General features: G+C 38.3%; 3 protein-coding genes across 3 annotated transcripts in view; all 3 read right to left on the bottom strand.

Moving 5' to 3' along the window:
* The window catches only part of LOC131348890 (polyadenylate-binding protein 1-like), a 10,106-nt gene extending 8,876 nt beyond the window's left edge, over positions 1–1,230 (bottom strand). The window contains exons 1-2 of the mRNA XM_058384115.1: positions 1,008–1,230; positions 587–908 (exon numbers count right to left, since the gene is read on the bottom strand). Coding sequence (XP_058240098.1) covers positions 587–599 — 13 coding nt within the window. The 5' untranslated portion in view covers positions 600–908; positions 1,008–1,230. The remainder of the gene's footprint in view (positions 1–586; positions 909–1,007) is intronic.
* A 2,230-nt stretch (positions 1,231–3,460) lies between these two features.
* LOC131349418 (transmembrane anterior posterior transformation protein 1 homolog) lies at positions 3,461–12,502 on the bottom strand. The gene is made up of 11 exons (XM_058385078.1): positions 12,340–12,502; positions 11,983–12,118; positions 11,321–11,418; positions 11,148–11,217; positions 10,875–10,955; positions 10,611–10,720; positions 7,738–7,797; positions 7,560–7,628; positions 7,274–7,350; positions 6,992–7,158; positions 3,461–6,577 (listed from the first exon to the last, which is right to left on the bottom strand). The coding sequence occupies exons 1-11, from the start codon at positions 12,445–12,447 to the stop codon at positions 6,345–6,347; spliced, it is 1,209 nt and encodes a 402-aa protein (XP_058241061.1). The 5' UTR covers positions 12,448–12,502; the 3' UTR covers positions 3,461–6,344.
* Positions 12,503–17,410: 4,908 nt separating this feature from the next.
* LOC131349419 (polyadenylate-binding protein 1-like) overlaps positions 17,411–17,500 on the bottom strand; it is an 8,019-nt gene continuing 7,929 nt past the window's right edge. The window contains exon 10 of the mRNA XM_058385079.1: positions 17,411–17,500. This exon is cut by the window's right edge and continues 2 nt beyond it. Within this exon, the coding sequence (XP_058241062.1) occupies positions 17,434–17,500 (67 nt within the window). The 3' untranslated portion in view covers positions 17,411–17,433.

Raw genomic sequence — 17,500 nt, forward strand, 5'->3', positions numbered from 1 at the left:
TCCATCAATTTATCTATATGTCTGTCCATCCATCCATCCATCCTCCATCTATTTATTTATCCATCCATCCTCCATCTATTTATCTATCCATCCATCCTCCATCTATATATCTATCTGTCCATCTATCCATCCTCCATCTATTTATCTATCCATCCACTCATCCTCCATCTATATATCTATCTGTCCATCTATCCATCCATCCATCCATCCATCCACCATCTATTTATCTATCCATCCATCCTCCATCTATATATCTATCTGTCCATCTATCCATCCATCCATCCATCCTCCATCTATTTATCTATCCATCCATTCATCTATCCATCCATCCATTCATCCATCCATCATCTTTACCACTTATCCTACTGGGTCACAGACAGAGGTGGGCAAAGTACACAACTCTATTACTTGAGTCAAACTATATATTCATGATCAAACATTACTCCAATACAAGTAAAAGCTGAGCAGCTAAATGTTTACTGAAGTTAAAGCACTTCACTATTCAAAAGTATTTCTTTTTAAGTTAAAAGTTTTGTGTTATTTTATTTAAGTGACCATGTAACATTTAATTTCATTTTTTTCTTACCAAGTTTGATCATGTCTTCAGCACTAATCCAGGGTGTTTTGAATTTTTTGAAGTATGGCTGCTGTAATCAACTCTGGATCAGTTATCATTTCCCCAAATCGTTTCTTCAGACCATCTAGCACAGCATCGACTAGCGGCTTCCAAAATCTCAAAAACGCTCAGGTTTCCTCGAGTCTGCGGATGAGGGTGGTCAATGTAGTGAGCAGCCATCTTGTGTTAATGTTGTGTTCATGATTCTCCGTGTAGAATGTTTATTGCTTCAGCTACTGGACTCATGGTGTTGGTATATTCACCCAAAAACACAATGTCGGCTAGACTGTGCCTAAGAAACAAAATAAAACACAAAACAGCTTTAAAAATGCATATAGCTAGATTCACTATGCATTCATAGTGACAGCTTCAACAGGAGATAAATATTCACCACTCATATGGGAAGATTTAGGGCAGCACAGACAGCTCTCACAGCCCCGTCTCCTTCATCTTTAAAGATTCCTACACTTCGATCCACAGCCGAATAAAAGAGGTTCCATCTTCGGCTGTAGCAACTGAAGATTGCGTTGCTCTTCAACCAGCTTTGCAGCAGAAGTGGACCTTGCGATCCTATTCCAGAGAGCCTGAGACTGGGAGAATGCTGATCTCGACAGCTTCTGTTCTATTTGCATGATTGGCATCAACTGTAAAGATGAAATTCAACAAATGACGAGTGCACTTATGGTGCTTCTGCAGTTGGTACTGTACGAGACTTAGGAAAGATGGCTGTTTAACAAGAGAAAAGGTTTGGAGAGCTTGCACTATAAAGTTGAGGACAGGGTTGTCAACACGCTTCTAAGAGACATGCGTTATGTCTTCAAGCCTCATCTGAAGATGTCCAAACTCAGTGTTGCCAGATTGGACTGAAGATTTCCAGCCCAACTACAGCTTAAAACCCTCCCATTAAAAAAAACAGCCCAAAATGTATACTGTGATAACTAATACAATAACAGAAAACCCAACATAAATGGGTTAGTGCAAAGGGCACTATTTACACACACACACACACACACACACACGCTACCTGTATATGTTTTACTTATAGAACAGGTCGCTCTCCCATTCTTTACTGTAGGACTTTCTATATTTCCCTCACTTTGGCATTATGATGATAATAAAAACACTTACAGCTTTACTAATAACTTTGTGATATTAGCTTAACGAGTACAACAATTACAACAACCCGCTAATCAAGACTGAAGTCTGATTGGACAGGACTCTCCTCAACCTCATTGACTAAACTGAGCCATATTATTAAAATGTCAACATTACATATTATACTTTATTGTAAAGTTCGTTTGAACGGAAAATTAATATCATGTTTATAGTCAAAAATAAATAAAAAACCGCCAGTTGCATAAAAAACCAACCCAAATTTTATCCACCCGCCCAATGCATTTTTTTCCCGGTTTAGACGTGACCTAAAGGAGCCAAATTGGGGAGGCGCCAGCCCAATCTGGCAACACAGCGTTCTTCTTTCCTTTAAAAGACAGCTGAAGTTAGTTCATCATGCTTCTTCTATAACATAGTTCCATTTATTTCTTCTATCTCATGATGATTTAGGCTAGGATCATTTTATTTTTATTCCACACTTTTGGCTGAAATGTTAAATATTTCCCCATCTCGACATGAATCCACTTTAAGTACCAGAAGCTTGTAAATGCTAATCGGAGCTTGTTAGCTCCTAATTAAGTTAATGTCTCTGTACCGAAATTGAACACAATTCACCTACAACTAACAATACAGTTCCTGTATAATAAATAATGCAGTCAAATGATTCTAATAATTATTTATATCTTGCTTCTGGACAAATAAAATGGACTGAAATGGTTGTCTTCCCTCAGCTAAGGGGATTAGCTTAGTTTAGCTAGCTACCTATCTAAGCTGTCCAGTTGGTTAGCTAGATAGCTTAGCTACACCGCTAAAGCTAGCGTCCGTTAATGCTGTGTTGTTCTGCTGATAATTAAAGACAAAGAAAAAAACTAGATAAAGATTTACTATATATTTAAAACAGGAGCAACGAGTCAGTTACATGCTTAATGATTATTATTTTTTCATAATTATTATTATTATATTATAATAAAAATACTTCCCGCACGAGCGCAGTGCATTGCTCTTACACTATTATATATTAAATGTTGGAGATATACAGAATAAACAGTATGTAATGCACATGTAAACAAATATTCAGCAATGTTCATGGCACATATAAACATTATTCGAAACTGCAATCTGATTAAATTCATTCAGATTGACGAAAATGGACTGATTATTATTATTATTATTTTCTGGACATTTATTCCCTTGTATTGTGATATTGACTGATTTACAACATATAATCTCATTCCCCCAAAATTATAGATTGAGAGTAAATTATTCATTTAAGGAAATAATCTAAGTGAATTATTATGATGTCCTCATGCCTTCACATAATAGTTAATAATACAAAACACAGCCACTGTCATCATATAAGCTTTGTAAAATGATATTGTTGCCTGATGGAGCAGAATTTCTTACATTCAAGGTGAAAAAATGATCATCTCCAGGGTGAAAATATCGATCAGTTCGGTATTGAATTTTCTCCGAAGACATTTGCGTGGGTTAAATGGATTGAGGCGACAGACCGTGTTTTGACTCCAGGCCTCGAGTTTGACCCGTGTGTAATAAATAGAAGCGGATAGAATTTATTGTCTAAAACTTTCTGTATGTACAAGAATCACTCTTTACCCACTGTCTTTACAAGAGACCTACAGAACTGAAACCATGGCAACACGATCCACGGCAAGTGGGAAAAAAAGAAAGAGAGACCATCCAAGAGATACAAAACAAAACATTTATTCCCCCCAACACACTTCCAATCTCAATGTCCTCTACCCTTTGTCCTGAAAATCTATCTCATAAAATAATGTGACAATCTCGCTCTGTTTCTAAAGAAAGAGGAAAAAAAACGTATCATGAAATCAAATCGATGGACGAAACTGACCGAGGATGTGGACAGTTTCATCATGCAGACAAAGAAACATCCAGTAAATCAAACAGATTTTTAAAAAATCCTCAAAATATATATGTTCTTAATGGAAAATTTGATCTATGAGATCTATGCTGGTATAAAGACAAAAATAAAGGTAGTCTTAGAAGGTGTATAAGTAATAAGACAGCTTGTCTAGGCTAAATCCTATTGTTCCTATTGGTTTCTGAATCTTTAGGCATTTTTAATGAATTTTCAACTCCAGAAAGATGATTTAAGTCACTGACAGTGTTCTGGTTTTGAGTAAATTACAAAAAACAAACATAAATCTAAATCTTCAATCAAAATCAGAGCAGCGTTTAACAAATGTAGAAGGCTGGACACTCGGCATCATGTAGAATGATTTTCACGCTTCAATACACTCGATGCAATAATCTTAATCTTAGAATTTGTTTAAATTAAAAAACTTTTTTGGCAAATAAATGGTGAGGTGTGATAAATCACTTTATAATGATCCAGTAATCACTGAACTACAAAGCTGGAGAAATATTCTGTTGATACGGTCATTTATTTGAATAAATCATTGTAGATATAAAATGTAGTAGAGTCTAAGGGCTTTATAAACATGAAATTAAGTTTGATCCACGGTACGTCTTCAGATAATTAACATTCACAGCAGAGGAAATAATTAAAGATCATGTTATTTGCTCAAATGTCAGGAAAACACCACAAATTGTCAGAGATATTCTTTCTCTCTCTCTCGATATATAACAGATGTTGCACTGGTGTGAGATGAAGTAATGCACATTTTTACCAACCAGGCATCAAAAAATTAATAAATAAATACGACTTCCAGCCTTCTACAGCTGAACAATTTATGTGGATCGAATGATATTTGTTGATATATTTTTCCCCCACAGCAACTTAAAACTCGATCTCATTCAAACAAAACATCCTTTATGTCAAACTTCCATCAAATCCAAAACAAATATGAAAGCACTGCAAGTCCAGCAACATGGAATTAACGGTGTATAAAAGCACTGGGTTACAGTGACAGACAGTAACAGGTATGAGGGGATTGGCGTCGTGTTGAAGCCTTAATGGTACGACAAAGTAATAATTGTTTGGCATTTATAGAGAAATATCTGTTTAGATATTGAAGAGAAAACAAACACAGCAACTCAATGCACAGAAAATGATCCAAATATCTCAGATGCTTGAAGAATAAAAGAAACCAAGGAGAGATCGTTTATCCAGGGGACTTGGAGAGAATCGACTTTTTATTATATACATGAAATCTCTTTCTAATTGAACTTGTGTACGCTTTTAACTGCCGAGTAACTCACCGGATTTCGTCTATAGTGTTTTATTCGGTGTCTGATTTGACTGTATATTAAAAAACAATTGCAAAAAAAAAAAAAAAACCCTACACATGTTTAATGTCTATGAAGCAAACGAATGTGCAATTCACAAGCATGGAAGTGTAACGTGATATTCACAAGATGTTAGTCTTAAATAAAGACTGGCAGAAAAAATATTTAAAAAAATACCTGAAGCACTGAAATGAAGACATTTTTAGCCTTGGTTGTATTTAAAAAATAAAATAAAATAAAAAATAAAAGCAGCACAACAATACAGCCGATGTATTTCTACTCTGGATACACTGCAGCAAATTGTGCTTAATTTCAGTGGTGCGAACTGATGCTTCAGAAAATGTATTAAATAAAAATAAAAACCATGAAAAAACGAGATATTTCAGTCTAATGCTGGTTTTCTGGATCCAGATGTAGAAAGCTGAGCTGCTGTACTCTTTATCAGTAACACTTTACAGTAAGGTTCCTGAAATGGACATTTAATGTATCAGTGATGAACTTTATCATTTATATTTCTATAAAATGTCTAATATTTGCATTAATTGATGTTTCAGATATTCAACCTGCATTACTCAAACATTTAAACCCATCAAATTTGAGTTATGGATCATGGTGCTATTTAATTTTTTTGCTGAATTTTGTTTAATTATTTTTTATTCATGAACTAAATAAACCAATTAAGTCAATGCAGGGGGTGTTTTGTTTATAACATGTTTATAAATGTTTATTAACACATCTTTTAAATTGCCTTGTTGCCTTTGTTTACTTTGTTGGATGGTTTGTTAATGCTGATTTAAAAAAAAAATATGTTAATGCATAGCTACATGCTAGTGAAGGGAACCTTTACATAAAGTCTTACTTTATACACTACTCATCTGTCATTTCTGCACAAGTATAAATCAATAGGTTCAAAATCACTGAGAAAAAAAATAAATGAGAAAGAAACATGTGCAAAACTTCAGAGCTGTAAGAAAATGCAACTGAGCATGACAAAAAAAAAAAAAGCCACATATTAACGACCTAAAGTTTTTCCTCGTGACTGACCTCATATAAACATTGGTCTTTTGTTTAGATGTTGACCGAAGTGATCCGTCACTCTTTCTGTCTTTTGGGATAGGGGAAGGTCAAGGTCTGTTCCTGGTGATGTAAAGGAGTAAATATGGACCTTTGGAAAGGGCGGAATTATCCGTGAGTCCAGTAGAGGTGGAGCAGGTAATGATGAATGTGTTTCAGTTCGAAACTTAAATAAATTAGGTGCACTTCTTAATAAATATCCTGCTCTCTATTTCTACCTCTGATCCTTTGAACAGAGGGTAAAAGGTCATAAGCTCAAGCCAGTAGACACCTTCTAGCTCTCGTCATTCTCTACAGTCCATTGTGTAGAGTATCAGTCGATTCGGTTCCCGCAGATGGTGAAACGGTCGATCTCCAGCAGGTCTTTCTTAGGAGCTCTGTGGATGAGTTCTGTCCCGTCCTGTGTGATGATCTTCTCCTCCGATTCGTCCGGCGTCGTGAGGAACTGATCCGATTCGCTGGTTGGGAGATTAGGCACCGGGCTCTCCATCTGGTGGACGGGTTGATTTATAACTGACGGAGAAACGCCCTCTTCCACTGGCTCGCCTGAGGAGAAGGAAACTATGAGAATCACATGGCTTCTAGATTTAATGGATATGAGTTCAGACATTAATACAGAAATTCACTGCACTCTTTTTGACTCAGATTTCTAAACCCTGAGATACTTCGCATTAGCTACAATTCATTCATCAAAAATATTCTCATTCAGAACTCTTGAGGCATGTGCTTTCAGTACTGGAATCATTTAAAATGTCACGATAAATAATCTTAAGCCTAAGAAACTATTAGGATCAATGAATATGGATGATTATGCAAACTGAATTATATTCAGATGTTTTAAAAACCATGTACTGGGTGATGTATATAATGACTCATAAAATATTACAGAAACATTTAGTTATATTACATCACATGGATAAATTAGTGTGTGTGTGTGTATAAAGTGTGTGTGTGTATTACTTGTTGGCTCTCGTGTGCGTTTTGCATGATGAGCTCTGCTGGATGCTCGGCTGGGAGCGGCGGAGGGGGGAGACTGGAACAGCTTCTCCTCCATGTTCGCTTCTTTCACGTACACACACGACTTTCCCAGCAACACGATGCTATTCAGCACCTTTAGCGTGATCATTCTGCACCAACACACACACACACACACTTAAAAATATTAATACACAAATCGCTGGTGGCTACAACAATCTAACACACACCAAATCAGACAGACAGACATGAGAAAGGAAAACTTACCCGAGATAAAAAAGTATCACACACACGAGGGAGAGGGCACCCTGAATTTTCACTGAGCTCGTCACCACCCGGATGAGCTTATGAAGAAAAACACTGAGTGTTTATAGCCGTGTCATAACTGTGTTATTAGCATAAAAGGTCAGAGATTCTCTAGTGCTCAGTGTGAAACAGTTGTTGAATAAAATGAGTGAAACAGATATGGGACATTTTTATTAAATCATAAACGCGGGCAAAGAATACGGTGAATATTTTTAAAAAGGTTAACGCGACACTGAGAATACGTTACCAGTAGAGCTAGAGGAAGAGGGATGAAGCCCATTCTCCTTGATACACTGTCACTATAGTCAGTATAGGCCTAAAAACACACCAACAAATATAATCAGTATAACAAAGCATGTAGAGCGCAGTGTAACACAAAACAGCCCCGAAATCCATCATCTTACATCACATCATTACTGACTTACATTTTTCTGTCTACTGCTGGCCAGATCAAAAGCCAAGCTTGCTCTGTATTCACCATACACCTGCAAACACACGTGAAACACACCTGGATAAAGAGGCAGTACGACTGGAATGAGGAAGCTTTCACTTCTGTGAACAACAATAAGTACACACTTTTTCTACTTGTAGGATGGAAGTTGACATCATTTCATAAAACGTGTATCTAAAGCTCACTGTTAGCAGAACACATGAGTAGCGGAACATTTTACGCTGACATGCTGCCCATCATCACCGAACTGTAATGAAAGAAACAAGCTCAGTTTCTTAGCATTATAATTTTAGATGTGTGTATGACTTCAGACACGGCAGAGCAGTGTGCATGTGCGGTACACAGGCGGTTGCTGTGCTACATGTCTGGTGTAGATTTTACTAGTCTTATGTGAATATGTGGAGTTGTAGGGCTGTGTTCAGTACTGTGTTTATTTTTTATTCTTAAGATTCAGAGCATGAATATACAGTAAGTGTTAAATGTTCACACTGAGATGAACACCAATTTAGTCATTATTAAAATGTTCAACATTGGGGTCATATTGTAGGTGTCACAATCCAGTCTGTATTATATTTCTACCAGTTTAACAGAATCTGAATAAGAAGAGTAAGAAGAGTTATTAGAGGAGTTGACTGAGAGAATCTGTGCTGATGTGAGAGACATGCTGAGTGTTAGCTTTAGCGTTCGCTCTTGAATGAATGATCACCAGAACTGAATTTGACACAGAATGGTTTGAAGGGTTAATGTCAAGGCACATTATGTAACCAAGCTTTATTTAGATCAGAACACACACATACACACTCTTTATACAATCCCTGTAATCAGTGAAGGTTATTCCTTTCTCTTTGTGAAGGGAGGGATGAAGGGAGAGGTAACGAGTAAAATAAAATAAGAGAGTTAGTGAATGAATAGAAGACGAGGTGTGTGTGTGTGTGTGTGTGTGTGTGTGTGGTGTGACACTAATCTTCGGACTAAACTAAACTAAGCCACTCTAAGACAGAGCAGATCTCTGGCTCTAATCCCTAGCAGTAACCACAGCTCCCTCCCTTTTTCTCTCCTTGTATCTCTCTCTGCTTCACTCTGCTTGCTATAAAGAATAAATACATCAATAAATTTATTTTAAAAACTTGGTGATGGTGTAAAATCTGCACCAACTACAGGACAATATTCAGAGCCTTCATGCTCACGCTTCACTGTAAAGTTAGAAAAGAAGCATTAAGGGATGTAATGTAAGGTAGAAGGGAGCGATGTGTGTGAAAGATGATTTGGGGTTAATGGAACTATCGGCTCATCTGAAGAGACTGAGAGAGCTGTTTCACTTTCCAAACCTAACCCCCTCCTGGGAGACCGGTCTCACTGTTTTTTTAAGGATCTGCAGTGTGGTTTTTCTTCCCTTTTCACGTGTACTAAGAAAGAAGTGCTGTTGGCTCAGGCTAGTTTAATCAGGTCAGCTGATAATGTTCCCTATTTAAGTGTTTCTTTCTACTATTATTAATGTACACTTTGCTTACAGATATTTGATGTGTTGGGGAACCCAAGGTACACTTGCAGGAGGAGACATATCCCTGCCACTGCCCCATCCCCAGAAGACCGTCTGGGGTTAAAGGAGCAAAACATTTCTGAGCAGTGAACAAACCTGCAGCTAACCTATTGTCACTGAAGGAGGAGCAACAAGCAGAAATGACATAAGAGGTCAACTTCTACCTGTGTAATGAATGTAACATTTACTTATATCACAGAAGTGTTATATTTCTCAAAACTGATTAAGAAAAATAAGTGAATTTAGAGCTGTCATTCTCACAGCAGCCAGGACTTCACTATGATCAATTTGAGATTTCTCAGCCCATTACTCCCAGACCTCTAGAGAACCTTTACTACTTTTTTATACTACAGGAAAGCAGAGTTTAGTGTAGTCTGATGATCATTCACACACACACACACACACACACACACAAGCAGGTTACAAATTGTCCTGTGCAGATGTCACATACAGTTTCAGTTAGTCATGGCGTATGAGCAGAAGCTTGATGCCACTCCTAGCATGTTCATCATTTTATTCTATATACAGTTCCTTTAACACACAGAGGAACATGACATTGCCGACCAGAACTGAACAAAACAAGAAGCTATTCTTGGCTACTGTGGAAAAACAGAGCTGCACACTCTCATGCTAGTTAGTTTCTTTGGGGCTCAGTGTGACACCTGGACTATTGGACAGTGAACTATTTTATATGTTTCTCCTGTTTTTCTCATTTTCACTGAATGAAATGTTCAGTATGAACAGAACTAGTCTGCACTGTTTACTGCATACCTGAACAGAACACTGAACACAAGACTGAACCTGTGCAGTGAATATCCTTCTTAGTTACTTTATAAATATAGAAGCAGCAGCCTTTACTTATAGAATCATATTAATTATATAGAATATATAAAGTATCACAGACAATTGCTGTTTACATCTGGAGGTTCTTTTTCTATTATTTAACTAAATCACTGAACCTTTAGCATTTGAACAATCTATAAAATCTATAAAACTCCAGCACAAAGTCAATGCTGCATGAACATTAACTACATTATGGAAGGCAAAGTCTGTCCTCTAGTGTTTGATGTAGGGTCAGTTGTCCCGGGTTGTCTTTAGACTTTAATGCGTCTCTGTTTATTGCTTTGTGTATGCTAATTTGATGTAAATGTGAAATATTCGTCTTCTTCTGCAGTTATACACACAGTGAGCTGAGCTCTTGTAGGGCTGATGAAAACCGAGCACCATACTGTGATACGACAAACAAGATCCTGTTCTAAACTTCAGAATCATATCTGACTCTTCAGCTTACCACAGGTTACACTCACATCTGCTGGGATGTCATTAAACTTGGTGATGAAGGCGTGTTTCACCACATCCACAGCCATCTCCGAAGCAATGACCATGAACACGTCAGGAAGCAGCACCCACAGATGATCTACAATCAGTGACCGAAACCAATTACTATCATGTCAGAGCCATTACAGATCCAAATTAATAACTGTAATCAGTAAACATATTGCATCATAACATTTCTACATAAAGGAACCAGTATAGAAAAATAATTATGGGTATTAATTACTTATGAGTACCTGGGTTCCAGGAGAACTGCTCCATATTTCTAAGACATACAATTAATAAGAGCACGTAGTTTGTGAATCTTTCTTTGATATCTGAAATAACACAAACACAAAGAAAGGACAGTTTTATACACTCCATCACACATCTACAATTCATGATTGTTAGTCTTTAGTAACCCCACACCCAAGAAAAGTTTATTAAATGGAAAGAAACCCCATAGTTTATATCAGTAGGTGTTGAGCTAGGAGTGAGGTAGCCCACATGTCTACTTTTACATTACTCACCACTGTTGGACATCTGAAAGAGGTTATTCTTCTCAAACTTCTTAAACACGCTCCCCTTGATCTCAACAAACTGCAGTGACACACAACGAGACAGATGGAAATGTGTAACACTGGACAAAACACCTTTTATGAATAAGAAAGCATTAAAAAATAGTCGAAACGTGTGTACTCACATTGTTGGACATCATAATGGTCAGCAGAGACTTGTTGTGGGAGTTGAATGCCACGTTTAGGGTGGTGGCCTGGACCATGATCAGAATGGCATGAAGAACTGAAGCTCAGGTTAAGGAATACACTGATATACACACACAGCATTTCCTTCCACTTCCCATTTATTTAGGCTCATGTATTACGCTTAGCATTCTGTACATGACCACAGACTTAAAGCACTAGGGTGTGTTTAGATCAAATAAATCTGAAACTGCCTCTTTACAAGCATGTAAGGAAATTTCTACAGATGACACCAACTGCATGTCTTACATATTCCACGAATACCAGACTACTAATGGTCCAAAAAAACTAAATTCACTTTAGTAGCATTCAGTTGTTGGGGATCGAAGCTTTCCTTTAAACCGATAGATATCGGATAGTTACTAATGACATAATGCCAAGTCAACTGACTCTTTAACCCTCATCAGCCCAGTGTGCATAGAAATACAACTTCAATGTGCATTATCATCATTTAGCTTAGAATTATTTGCTATTGAAAACAAGTTACTGTGTAAAATATATGATGGAGAGATTGCCTGCATGATTTTAGCCTGTAAATGGAGAACCAGAACAACAAAACATTTATACTGCACAAGCCGTAATGTGTGAAATGAACAAAGGATACAGACATAAAGCACAGCCATGAAGAAGTGTGGTATTACACCTATGTGAGCTCTCTTTCTCTCTTTGGGCTCCGTAGCTGTCCAGTAGAGAGCGTCCAGAATGTCCTGGCCAAAGGAGGAAAACAATCGGTCTGCCACCTGAAAGACACCGAGACAGAACAAGTCTAGAACAAAAAAGTAAAGAACATGGACAAACACAAATGTTATTAAACTGAGATCTTGATTCTCTAAATCAAAAGCAATTAGATTCAGAAGCAGCACTGTATCTGTATTAGCTGTGACTAATTGAGTTCCAAGGACTACACTGAAGAAGTGTGGATAAAGGTGTTCCAGGCTGATCTGTGAGTAGTGCTTGTTACCTCCAGCATGTTGTAGATGATGTAGAGTTTGATGACTGACTGCCCCCTGATCAGATGGTACATCATGGAGTAGTCCACGTAGTGCATCATGGAGTAACACAGCACCATGATGAAGCCTTTCAGCACATCACACACCTGAGCAGGCTGAAGGAGACGAGAGCCACTACACACACACACACACACACACACACATATACACACACTATATGATTTAGGTGTTCTTAAGCTTTTATATATAACAACAAAACATATTTTCACCATTACCTTTACAATAAATCAGGCATTTAAAGGCAATAGGTTACGCAACATCTAACATACGCAACCTGTTAGTTATACAAGACGGTTATGGAAGACCAACAGACTAAACTGGACATGCATCATGCAGCACACTGTAATAAGTACTGCTGCCTAGGGGTAGGCAATAATACAGCATGGTTAACAGATACTTTTAAATCACATCATCATATTTTTCTATGTTCTATGCACATCTGTAACAATTTCAGCAGGATTTTAAGATAGTAACTTGTTACACTGCTTGAGATCATCATAATTAACTTTTAACTTACTGTAAGTGAGCCCTACCAGGCTCTACCATTAACCCAGCCCTACCAGGCTCTTCCATTAACCCAGCCCTACCAGGCTCTACCATTAAGTGAGCCCTGCCATGCTTCACCATTAACCCAGCCCTACCAGGCTCTTCCATTAACCCAGCCCTACCAGGCTCTACCATTAAGTGAGCCCTGCCATGCTTCACCATTAACCCAGCCCTACCAGGCTCTTCCATTAACCCAGCCCTACCAGGCTCTACCATTAAGTGAGCCCTGCCATGCTTCACCATTAACCCAGCCCTGCCATGCTTCACCATTAACCCAGCCCTGCCAGGCTTCACCATTACCTAAACCCTTGCAATCCCAACAGCAACACAGCCCTGAAAGACTCCACCATCAATGCACCCCTGCGAGGCTCCAGCACCAGTCTACCCTGCCTGACATAAGCTCAGATGCAGACCTGCTTAGTTATGTATTATGTTTTAGAGTCCACTGTCTCCATAGTACATCTGGTCACAGCCAAAATCTGCTCCCTGAAAACCAACTTGACAAAGATGAAAAGAGTTCAAAACAGCAAATGTAACTGAAACAACATTGATTCAGTCATTAATAGATGAAAAGAATAAGGCACATTTTGGCAAAGGACCTTTCCCAAGAAACAGAAGCAAGTGCACTGTGTGAAATTTAGTAAATGGACCAATGATGCCTAAAGTACTCACAAGTCAAATTAGACCAGAACTGTGACTCTGAACAGTTTGAATGGTCAGACATAAAGTAGACTATTCTTTGCCAAATGCTGCCACAGTTGGGCCCTTGAGCAAGGCCCTGAGCCCTCACATGCTCTCTCATATAAATAAAATAAACTTATGTCACTCTGGATAAGGCCGTCTGCCAAATGCCATAAATGTAAATCTAATGTAAATAGCTGGGGGAAGCAATAATCTACAGTTGTTTGTCAATGAGCTTGTTCAAAATTCGAAAATATATTTTGCATATGTGGGTAAAGCAAATATATTCTCACAAGTGCAACACATCTGCTCTGTCAATAACCAGTACTGAAATTATTATAAAAACACATAAGTACAAACTGTGTGTTTGATACGTCATTATTTCCTTTAGTTCCATTTATTCCACTGTGATGTACCCAAGAAATGTAAGGTGAAAACCTTGAAAGAGAATTGTCTGGCTCTCCATATGCAAGCGTTTAAATCATATATTTTTACTCTAGGTTGTGGGTTTATAAAGCAGCACTGGTATATAGGTCTGTTTCAGCTGCCTTTACTCAGTTTAGTGAAAAACATTTCTTATTAAACCAAACCCCAACCTAGATAACACCTGCTCCTCTAATGTTGATGTTGATCCAGTACTTGTTCCTGAAATAAGTCAGGATTCAGTGGTTGTCACCCCGGTACTGCCACACTGAGTAGCATATCACATTAGTATTCCACTATAGGTCAAAATAGGGTAACTCCAAAGGTCTGAATCTACACACTACCCTAACAAACAATACATCACGCCAGAATACAGTCCACACTGTGTACATATTACACATACCCAACAAGCTGCTGTTTATAAAGTCATATGCTTTAGAAGTAAACAGTTTTAGACCTTATTGTTATCTAAAAGAGTGAATTCAGGTCAATAATCAGCTAAACTGTGACAGGGAACCTTAGCTGGCCTGATTAGTGAAAGTCAGTAGTGTGTTCTTAAGCTCTTGCGGAAATAGAAATCATATGTAATACCTAATATATTATTAATTAGACATTCATATGAGAACATATAAAGGGCTGTGGTTAACATCATACAGAAAGCCAGCCTCAAAAATCTTGGATCATGGTTTGGTCATTTGGGAAACAAGGTTCAGGTTCATTAAAATCCAGTAAGTAGTGAGAGAAAAAGTGAAGTGATATAATGAATGTGTGCATTGTTTCACTGGTGGAGGTTGAATCAGTGCACAGTATAAAGCTGGGCTAGTTGTAGGGGTTCAGTGGTTAAGGTTTTGTCAGGAAGTTGCATGTTGATACCCCAGCAATGCTAAATGATCAGGGACAGCTTCCTGAGCCCCTTCCACTTCAGCTCAGTATCTGGCATGAGAATCAGCCAAGTGAGCAAAATGTGTTGTTTTATACTATGTAAGATATTACAGTACTCTACTGTTAATATGTTTTATAGCTGTTTACTGTATGTTTTTACATTGTAGACAAGGTGGAAGATCAAAATCTGTCCCATTCTATGTAAATTCAGTGCTTTGTAAGTCAGTTTTCTCCCACTACTGAGGATGCTAGTGTGTGTTTTTGATATTAGACTCACCTGCTGGGAAAGGGTTTGGCTGTACCGTGTAGAGAAACGCGTGTACTATGTGAAAGAGCATGTCCACGGCTCCGGGCTCATAGTACGCGTGTGTCTCGTACACCACCGCCGGGACAAAGCCGAAGTCCAGCGTGTCCCCGTGAGGAGCCTCCGCTTCACTGCGCGCCGCACCGGAGACCAAACTCCAGCAGCACATCACCATCAGCATCAGCATCAGCATCCACACCGGCGGTGACAGAGCCAGCTTCAGCTGCATGACTTTTTAAAAATTCCCACACACACAGATCAACTTTTCTATCGGAATAAAACAGGAGCAATGCTTAGGAGGCGTGAAATCTAATCAATTTGTTTTATATAAAAACAAACAATCTACGTAGAACCACCGGGGATGTTTACAGCAAAGAAGTGCAGAAACTGGAATAAGTAATCCGTTTTTAAGTCGGTTTTATGGATCACATCCTGAGGGCACGCTGTCCGGTGTTTATTCTCCACTCGAGGCTTTTCTCAACTCCTCTAATGCACGAGCTCGAGCCTGAGCTGCTGTCGAAAGCGCGTGCACGCTGCTGAGGGAGGGAGGCTCGTGCATGTGTGTGTGTGTGTGTGTGTGTGTGCAAGTTGAAGAAAATACAAAACATGCACTATACAAAAAATACAGTCTATCTATTGGCTGGTGTTGATTCATTTTCTATCACAGCAGAACTCGGACATTACTTCCAGCTACAAGATTTACATTAATGTGTTTAATAGACTCTAACAAACATGATCAACAACAATAACAACAAACAATGAAGCAGTTTTTGATACCAAGAAACCCTGTGTTGAAGACTTTCCTAGCTCTGGTGATGCAGTACGTTACTACAGTAACTTACACAAGGACTTGTAAGGCTGACGCTCAGCTTCACCAGAGCTAACAAAGTGTGTCTAACTGCTGAGATTGTGAAGTTTGTTTAAAGACATGTTTATCTGACATTTTTGGAAGGAGTCTCCAGTGCAAGAGGGTTAGAAAAGGTTTAACTTTATGTTGTCTGATATAGGAAAGTCTTCAATACAGGGTTTCAAAAACTGCTTCATTGTTGTTTAGCATGTTTGCTTCATATCTTCAGTGTTGTGGTTTTGATTCCTTGCTCTGTGTGTGTGGAGTTTGCATGTTCACCCCGTGCTTCAGGGATACCTCTGGGTACTCCAGGTTCCTCCCCCAGACCAAAGACTTGCATGATAGACTGATTGGCATCTCTAAATTGAATGAATGAATAACCATCATCATCATCACTATCATCATTATCATCAGCACTGGCACACTGATTTGGTGTAAACAGACGAAAACGCTCAGAATGATAAAAATAACTCTGGCTGCATCAGTCAGTATGTTTACATGCAAATCAGGTAGTAATCGGATTAGTGGATCAATCAGATTGAAAAGTCTTCATGTAAAAACCTGTTTCAGACTGAACTCATTCCAAAGGAAATTTTGATCATATTGAAAAGGGTCTTTGAGGTAAAAGGGGAGTGAAAATACACTGGAAACAAAGTTCGTTGAATGTTCTTCACTGAAATGTGTACAGGGAACATGGAGTTTATCCCAGGAGACTCAGGACACAAGGCTCACTCTGGACAGGATGTCAGTCTATTATACAAGTACTCACACACTGCCTACCATTTAGAGATGTCAAACAGCCTACATCGCATGTCTTTGACCTGGGGGAGGAAACCAGAGCACCCAGAGGAAACCCCTGAGTCTCATTTATATAGGTAATATGTTCCTTTTATGTTTATTTCTTTATCCATTTATTGTCTATCTTATTCATGGTACTTTAATGTCAAGGACTAGAATAATGCACAAATACCCCATAGTGTCCTGATTATTGTTCAGGATTCAGACACTTCTAAATCTTTACAAATGGTCACTCACTTACTCACAGTAACCACTTTATGCTGCTCAGGGTCACGGTGTGGGAGTGAGGTGAGAATACACACTAGATGGGATGCCAGTCAGGGCACCATGTACACACACTAACACACACTCAGCCACACTAACTACAATTTATCTTAGCCAGTCCACCTCCTAGCTTGTGTTTGGGAGAGGTGAGGAGAAATAGTATTTTTGTTGTTGGTTTAAAGGATTAAAAGACTTCTCTTTCAATTCTTGAATTAAAATCTTTTAATGAAAATGACAATAATACAGATTTAATATTTACAATATTTACAATGATTTGTATATTTTATATCTGTACAATGCTTATTTGTTCTTTCTCTTCTTCCTTCTCTTCTTCTTGCTGAGGTCGCCGAAGAGCATCTTCAGCTTT

Source organism: Hemibagrus wyckioides, linkage group LG29 (genome assembly GCF_019097595.1).
Source record: "Hemibagrus wyckioides isolate EC202008001 linkage group LG29, SWU_Hwy_1.0, whole genome shotgun sequence".
Lineage (NCBI taxonomy): Eukaryota > Metazoa > Chordata > Actinopteri > Siluriformes > Bagridae > Hemibagrus > Hemibagrus wyckioides.

Coding starts and splice junctions, on each gene's coding strand:
- LOC131349418 (XM_058385078.1), bottom strand. CDS start 12,447: ATGGTGCTGTGTTACTCCATGATGCACTACGTGGACTACTCCATGATG. Junction 10,956..11,147: donor CTTTCAGATGTCCAACAGTG/GTGAGTAATGTA, acceptor GTGTTATTTCAG/ATATCAAAGAAAGATTCACA. Junction 6,578..6,991: donor ACGCACACGAGAGCCAACAA/GTAATACACACA, acceptor CCTTCTCCTCAG/GCGAGCCAGTGGAAGAGGGC.